Below are 8,663 nucleotides of genomic sequence, written 5' to 3' on the forward strand. Positions count from 1 at the left end.
TTTCAGTATATACAACATTTTTAGTTTTATTTTCGTGGGATATTAGTATTTATTCGGTCTTTGCCGCACCCGGATCTTGATAGGGCAACATACAATTGGAATCATACATGAGAAAAACATCATTCCCTTAAATCTATTCCGAGATACTTGAATGTCTTTCCCTGTGCTTTATTTATTGTGACTGCAAACGATACCCTTACAGGAAATTGTGTCCGTTTTAAACTAAAACGAAAATCTGTTTTTTCTGTGTTCATTTTTTGACCAGAGAATCGGAATGGCGATTCAAAAGAGAAATGCTGCTAGCATTCTTGCCACCATTTAACGCGGTCACGATTTGTACTATTTTTATTTGTATATATCTAAGGCTTCACTTGTCAAACTAAATGACTAAGTATAATTTTAACAAAACCATGAATATATATATAGGGTAACGAAACAAAATATCTACCTAACCTATAAACTTTAACTTACAAAGTTATTTACAAACCGAAAATAAATAAGTATGTATGTATGTATGAACATTTTCAAGCAACCTACTCAATTTCCCGTTGCAATAATATGTCAAAACTATAAAACGTACTAAAAACTGTCTGTCTATTTTCGGTCTTATCTAGATAACTTTCATAAGAATTAATATTTTATAAAAAAAATTGCAAATAATTCATTATCTTAGAACAAATTTGATTACCATACAAAAGGATGTAGTCAACCTTAAAAGATAGACATATATCTACGCATGAGCCAGTTAACCGACATATACCAGCATAAGCTGATTCCTATATACTATGATTAATCATATAGATCTGAGTTCAACTTACATTGGAAGTTGTAAATCTCTCTGTAAATTGTCCATTTTTTAATTTTGTTTTGTTCCTATTAATCAATCATCATCATTTTACAGACTATCATTTATAGGTAGCTAAAGTTTCAGCCAATACAACTGAACGGTTATTTTATAGCAATTTTATCGAATAAATGTTCGACGTGATTCTTTAAATTGACATAACTTTATTGTTTATGGACCGATTGAAAAAAAAACAAACACTAGATTTTAATTGAATATAGCCACATTACAATAGAGATAATCGCAAAAAAATTAAACAAAAATTTTAATAACTATTGTTTTGGGTTGTATTGCGTTGATAGAGGCCCCCGGTAATCGTTTTACTCATATATCTTCCATGTACAGACAGCGATCAGTTAGAGATTTATTATATGTATAGATAATACAAGATGTTAACTGCGTCTTGGGTTGCGAAAAATTATTGCTGTAAAGTCTGCTCTGAAAAATACTAGCAAAAAAGTTTTAAACATAAAAACATAATAGATTCCATTTCAATAAAGGAAAATACGATATACGAGTATTGCTCGAGTACCCACCATCTAATCTGGGATAGGTAAAACGAGGCAGCTCTGGTAGGAGTACCTAAATTTAGGACATAAAACGCACCGTCACGAACTCACTGCTCGTAATGACCGTTTACAAGCGCATTTACCTAATGAACTTCCTAGAAAAGCCACAATGTTATATGAAATGGCCACTTAAGTTCTTTATCATATGTAGACCCTATTATAAATAGACAAGATGTTTCTAAGAACGAAAACATTTACTTGACACAGCGCAGTATTATTTATTCTTAATCGTTCTTCTTGATCTAAAATTAAATTTTGAAATAGTATTGATTTCATATCTCGCTTTTGTATGTATTATCAATTTAAAATGCTGGTAAGATTTGGAATAATGCACGGCTTTTTTTTCGAAATGACTTGTTGCAGTTGGCCCAAATCGACAGCAACATCGGGCGAGATGATGCACGGCAAATGACCATTGTAAATACTAGTAATTAACTACGTTACTAAAGATTCACATTCAATTCACATTTGCATTATGATACGAATATATTTTGACTAAAGCTAAAGGGAACTAAAAAATGATCTAAGGAAATAATTATCTGGTTGAAAGTAATGTACCATTTGAAAAAAGAGACATGTGTTCTGAGTATAGTAGAACAATTTGATGTTTAATTATAATGTGTACAAATATATATATATATATATATATATATATATATATATATATATATAGTTGTTTTTCTATCCCTACACATTGGTTATGTGTAGTGTAAAAAAACAACTGCTGCTATTAATGCATTTTTAAGAAGCTCTATGCTCATACCACGTGTCAAATATAATCTGAGGTAGGAATTCTTCGATACGCCTCGTTTTTTATGATATAGGTTGGCAGAGGAGTAATTAGGCCAAATGATGTTAAGTGGTCGTCACCGCCCATAGATATTGTCGATGTAAGAAATGTTAAACATTTTTAACATTGCCAATGCGCTACCATTCCTACAATCCGGAATGCAACAATACCAAGTATTGCTTTTTAGCGGTAGAATATCTGATGAGTGGGTGGTACCAACTGGGTGGTAAAAAGGCCTTTCCCAAAGCCCTGCCTAGATAAGTACCTGGTTATAAGGAAATATTGCGTTTACTAATCTAAATTTTAAGAACTTAATTTACAATGAACAAATGATTCTACTATGATAGGCAAACAGTTATGTCCACATGGTCTCATAAATGCATTATTTATCTCAATATTTATTTGACTGAATATTATACCAGTAAGTTGCCTCGTTGGTCTAGTGGCTTGTAAAGTAAATGTAAGGCCGCAGAACCGGAATTCCTCGGTTCAATTCCCAATTCGGGCCAATAAACAGTTATTGGGTTTTTCTGTCAGAAAATATGTTTGCGCACACACTTGTACACTATAATATCTCCTGCGTAGTTGGTCAATCTTTCTTGAGATTGGAAATCGGTCTGGAGGACATTATTATTATACCAGTAAGTGTAGAATTATTACACATTCTAAAGACAATTCACGTATGTGGATAAAACTAAGAAGAGCGATTTTCTTACATAAATCCGCCGTGTGGTTGGAAACTTGCACTTGTATGAGAATAGTGATTAACTCTATGAATACGTTTCAAGGTTTATCTTTCTAACTTCAGCTTTTCATCTCTTAAGTCAAATTAACTTATAAATTATGATCCTTATCGTTCTATCTTATATACACGGACAAACAGCTTTATTACCCAATGGTCTACAATGTATGTTATATTTATTTATTGATGACACTTCAGTATTTTTAAATAACCTAGCATCAGCTGTATTATATATTGTTGCCACTGATAATCGAAATCGATGTACATATATAATATATATATATATATATATATATATATATATATGTATATATATTTAAAGAAAAAGATTTTTTTTAAGGCGAAAGAGTATATAAAGCAATCACTGGTGTCAGGGCTTTGTGCAAGCTCGTCTGGGTAGTGTTGTGTTCCACCAACTCATCAATACTTGGTAGTGTTGTGTTCCGGTTTGAAGGGTGAGTAAGCCAATGTAATTACATGCACAAGAGACATAACATCTTAATTCCTAAGGTTGGTGGCGCATTGGCGATGTAAGCGATGGTTAACATTTATTACATTGCCAAAGTCTATGGGCGTTGGTGACCACTTACCATCAGGTGGCCCATATGCTCGCCCGCCCACTATTTCTAAAATAAAAAAAAAACATGATCTAAAAGCTTATTTTTTTTATTAATTACATTTACTTAATCATAACAAATCACCGTTTATACAACTTTAAATGTTTATTCAAAACATATTTCAAAGTAAAACCGTGGGTTTAATTTAGCTAAACGCCTTATTGTCTCTTTCAAAGGCTCTGAAAGAACACATTTATTTAAAATATAGCGCTAAAAGGCGGCTAATTAAATTAACGTTATGTCGAACATCACAATCATTATCATCATTAGGTTTTGATTTTTATAAGCAAAGTCAGTTTTATTAATCAAAGATCTAATCCAAACGAAGAATTCATCTGATGAATAATATAAACAAATCTTGGATTTACATATCCCACGCGATTTGCTAATAGCTCTGCTGTATTATACACTACAAACAGTTCTTAAATATATATTTATTTATAATATAAAACTACTCCACTCAACTACCCACTTTAATTTGGATTCCAAACTACCAATTTCCAACTTCGACTTCTTTCAAAGCGCCATTTTTTCGCGAATCTCTTAAGAGTGAAATAGATTTTTCAAGATCTCTACAAATTTAATGTAAAAGTTGTTTATTTGCCTTTACTCCTTTTTTGGTTGGAATAGGCTATAAGTAAATAATGAACGGTTATTAGTCCCCTATGACGTCATCCACTGTCATCCGTCCCACCGTTTCAGAAACTGGAGGTAAATCAGCTACCCTAAATATTTGTTCCTGGTTAATTTTGAGACAGATTAGAATATAAAAGAAGTATTAATTATATCCAATTACACAATTTACCAAGTTTATTTCATTTCAATTTATATTCTATTGAATAGCCACCACTATGGGGCTGCAGTATTTCATTTGACGAACTGGCTTGATTTTTTTCAAATATAGTTATCATAATATTCTTTTAATCAGTGTTGAAAGCGATGAGACAATGACGTTGGAATTCGCCTGTAAAAAATTATATGACTTCGTGAAAACTTTTTATAAATAAAACCTAATTTCGTTTCGTAGCTGAATATTTCAGAAATGAAACTATAATGTTTTAAGCCACGTCGCAACTAACGGGCAGACGAGACTGAGTAGGAATAAAACTCTGGATGAGTTCTTACTAAAATATTAATTACTTATGAATACATAGTCGGAGTCGAAGAAAGTGCCCAAAGAGCATAACTGGTATGTCAGTTTAAATACGTATGTCATCGATGTCAATATATACATTAAATGAATGTTGTATTTTCTAATCATTAAATAGCGTAGTTTCAATGAATGCTAACTACAGAAGTTTTTATTTGTTTATTTATTTATTTATTGTTATCAATTTTAGTAGCCTTACTTAATTAATAAAAACCCATAAGTATTTAAATATTGACCGATATTGATCTACGATTAATCCTTGTAATAGAGAATTGTAAGATATTAGAAACAACGTGGAAAAGAAATAATAGACCGTTGTAAGCTTAGGGTACGTATTGCCGGCTAAACCTAGCTAAGGTTGGTAGGGATTTGTGCAAGCTATTACATAATATCAAAAATTTACTTATTAAAAATATAATATATTTTCTTCATAATAAGTTACAAACAACAACATTAAATTTAACAAACGTTACACAAAAAAATATATAAAAAATAATACATTTATTTTTCAAAATCACGTGTAGTTGGATTGCGGTCAAGTAGCCGACTGTTCGAAATTTTCTTTTTTATGTTTTATAATTTAAATTATTTATTATTTCAATTCAAAACTCTTTTGTTCATCGAATACAACGGCACTAAATAATGTTGATGATAATGTTTAATGGGCTTTTGCTCTTAGGGATAACGATAGTCTGAAATTGAAATTTCACTCGTAACAGCCATCCTATCTTATTCGAAACGCCATCAAGGTCTTAATAAAGTAATTTACTAAATTTTCCACCTTCGTAATTAAATATATAAAGTAATGTATTGCTAATAAAATTGAAGCAACTAGATATTAATGAACAGATATATTTTTAGATTATACAATTCAACAAGTCCGAATAAATTACATGAACACCGCATTTTTTTTGTTTTTTAAAAAAAAACAAATATTGTGAATAATTTAAGTATTTATCGATATAAGTGATTATCTCTCAAATTGCTAACGATCTCAGGCTCCCAGCGGTCACCATTGCTTAGCAATTTTTCTTTATTATACAGCAATTCTTCATGTGTTTCAGTTGAATATTCGAAGTTCGGTCCTTCGACTATTGCATCAACAGGACAAGCTTCTTGGCAGTATCCGCAAAATATACATTTGGTGAGATCTATATCGTATCTTACGGCCCGTCGGGAACCATCGTGACGCTCTTCTGCTTCTATTGTTATTGCTTGAGCTGGACAAAACGCTTCGCATAATTTGCAAGCAATACATCTCTCCTCTCCCGAAGGATACCTTCTAAGTGCATGTTCGCCCCGAAATCGAGGTGACAGCGGTCCCTTTTCAAATGGATAGTTAATCGTCGCCGGCTCTTTGAATATATGTCCGAGCGTCACGGCAAAGCCTAATCAAAAATAACATTATTAATGTTTCTTTAAAAATTAAAATTGAAATATATATGCTTACTTTTTTTGTAGCTCTATGTTTTGTGAATTTTAATTACATAAGCATATTAATTAAACTATTGTTCGCCCCGTGATTGAAATTCCAGCATAATCATTGTTGAAAATTTGAGGAAAACATTAAACAAGAATTTGCATGTTTCGAAAATTTTTAGTCCTCTCATTAAATTTTTTTTATTTTTTTTATAGAATAGGAAGGTGGACGAGCATATGGGCCACCTGATGGTAAGTGGTCACCAAACGCCCTTAGACATTGGCATTGTAAGAAATGTCAACCATCGCTTATAGCCAATGCGCCACCAACCTTGGGAACTAAGATTTTATGTCCCTTGTGCCTGTAATTACACTGGCTCACTTACCCTTCAAACCGGAACACAACAATATCAAGTATTGCTGTTTTGCGGTAGAATATCTGATGAGTGGGTGGTACCTACCCAGACGAGCTTGCACAAAGCCCTACCACCAGTAATACTAGTATTACTGGTAGTAGTAATAAAGCTCGTCAATGCTACCAAGCAAAACAAAAAGAAAATCGTTTGATAAGCTGAGGAGTAAAAGGTGAAAAGTGAACTGTTTTGCCTTCGACTATATATAGATTAATAATATTATCATCATTGTTTATAAATATATTTTCATTTTAGTTTTGAATAAAAACATTTGTCTTATTAATAATTATAAATTGTTATCTCTGAAGTCATAAATATAATATTATGATATCAACATAAATTCATGTTAAATAAATTTTAACGCAATAGATATAGTTTCATATTATATGATAAGCTATAAAACCAACAATGCGTACGGTGATTTGGATTCGCCATTCGAGCTTATCAGCAGAGCAATCGTACGATATAAAGCAAAATGCATTCTGATGAATATAATAAAACAGGCAACTAATTTATAAAAACGATTAAAATGTACTCGGATAGCTTTTTTAAAAATATCTTTAAAGTATTTTAACAGCCTATATTCCTATTGATGGGCTGAAGCTTGGTCCATCATGCTCAATTTTCAAATGCGGATTGGTAAATATACATGTGGGAGAATTTCATTTAAATTAGAGGCATACAGGTTCACCTACTATGTTTTCCTTCACCGCCAAACACGAGATTAACTTGTAACACAAATTATAGCATATGAAAATTTAGCTTTGCTTCTCAGAGTTTTACTACCCGCGATCATCAGTCAACATTCACGCAATTCTAACAACTGGACCATCTTGGCTCATTGGATATTCATATTCCGCTGATATAAGAGTATTACTTTTTCTTATTCGATGTCTATGCGGTCACGTATCGTTTATCTGGTTGTGTTGAAACTTGTTGTATGTACAAACGTAATACAACGTACAGTACACGCGAAAAATCGAAATATACTTTATTCAACAAGGTTCTAAATAATGAAAGTCTACCACGTGTGTTCACCAACATACATTGGAGCGGCGTGGTGGAGTAAGTTCCAAGCCAAGACGAGCCCTTAGTCCAAGAGGAGTCCTTAGTCTGGCAGTGAGATATTTACAGGCAGTTATTTCACTTAACTAAATAATATAAACCTACCTACTATGATCAGGTGGCATTGAAATCTAATAATAATATTTTTTTTTTTTATAGAATAGGAAGGTGGACGAGCATATGGGCCACTTGATGGTAAGTGGTCACCAAACGCCCTTAGACATTGGCATTGTAAGAAATGTCAACCATCGCTTATAGCCAATGCGCCACCAACCTTGGGAACTAAGATTTTATGTCCCTTGTGCCTGTAATTACACTGACTCACTCACCCTTCAAACCGGAACACAACAATATCAAGTATTGCTGTTTTGCGGTAGAATATCTGATGAGTGGGTGGTACCTACCCAGACGAGCTTGCACAAAGCCCTACCACCAGTAAAAAGTTACTATATTTAATTTCAGTCAATCAGTATTAACGCAGCGCCATAGTTTTAAATTTCATTATAATATATTAGTTACAAAATACCTCTAATAATTTCTGTCCAGAAAAGAGTTTGTGCAGTTCTATCAACAAAGTCCCTTAGCGCTGTGCTCGGTGGCTTATCATTTACGTAGATAAAGTTTACATCGTATTTTGTCCTTGGGCAGCAATAGTAAGCTGGTAACTGAGAACAGGTGTAGGACGGTGGACTAGTCGGGCAACACGTCGATTTTTCACATGGATCACAATATTTCCTTGTTAAAACAACAGTTTTGTTAATTGCTTTAGTTATGCGCATAAACTTAAACATTAGTGTAGCTTCAGAATAAATCGAGCCTAGAATTCTTGAAATATTTGTAGCAACTAGCTAAAGACGCTTTATTATTGATAACTTTGTTCTATTATTATCAGTTTTCAAATAATTGATATTAAATTAAACTGACAGTGAAGAAATGTCATACTGAGACATTTATTCAACTACACAAAGAAGGTTTTAAATGTTTTTTTTTTTAAACTTGTTTTATGACACTTTAGAACGCGTACATCTTAACCGATGATCGTAGGTTCAAACCC

General features: G+C 32.5%; 1 protein-coding gene across 1 annotated transcript; it reads right to left on the reverse strand.

Moving 5' to 3' along the window:
* Window positions 1-5,548: 5,548 nt before the first annotated feature.
* LOC126780669 (NADH-ubiquinone oxidoreductase subunit 8-like) lies at window positions 5,549-8,400 on the reverse strand. The gene is made up of 2 exons (XM_050505299.1): window positions 8,136-8,400; window positions 5,549-6,100 (listed from the first exon to the last, which is right to left on the reverse strand). Exons 1-2 carry the CDS (start codon window positions 8,398-8,400, stop codon window positions 5,667-5,669), a joined length of 699 nt encoding a protein of 232 aa, XP_050361256.1. The 3' UTR covers window positions 5,549-5,666.
* Between the last annotated feature and the right edge of the window lie 263 nt (window positions 8,401-8,663).

This window comes from Nymphalis io, chromosome Z (genome assembly GCF_905147045.1).
Source record: "Nymphalis io chromosome Z, ilAglIoxx1.1, whole genome shotgun sequence".
Classification (NCBI taxonomy): domain Eukaryota; kingdom Metazoa; phylum Arthropoda; class Insecta; order Lepidoptera; family Nymphalidae; genus Nymphalis; species Nymphalis io.

Coding starts and splice junctions, on each gene's coding strand:
- LOC126780669 (XM_050505299.1), bottom strand. CDS start 8,400: ATGTTTAAGTTTATGCGCATAACTAAAGCAATTAACAAAACTGTTGTT. Junction 6,101..8,135: donor CTGGACAGAAATTATTAGAG/GTATTTTGTAAC, acceptor ATTTTTGATTAG/GCTTTGCCGTGACGCTCGGA.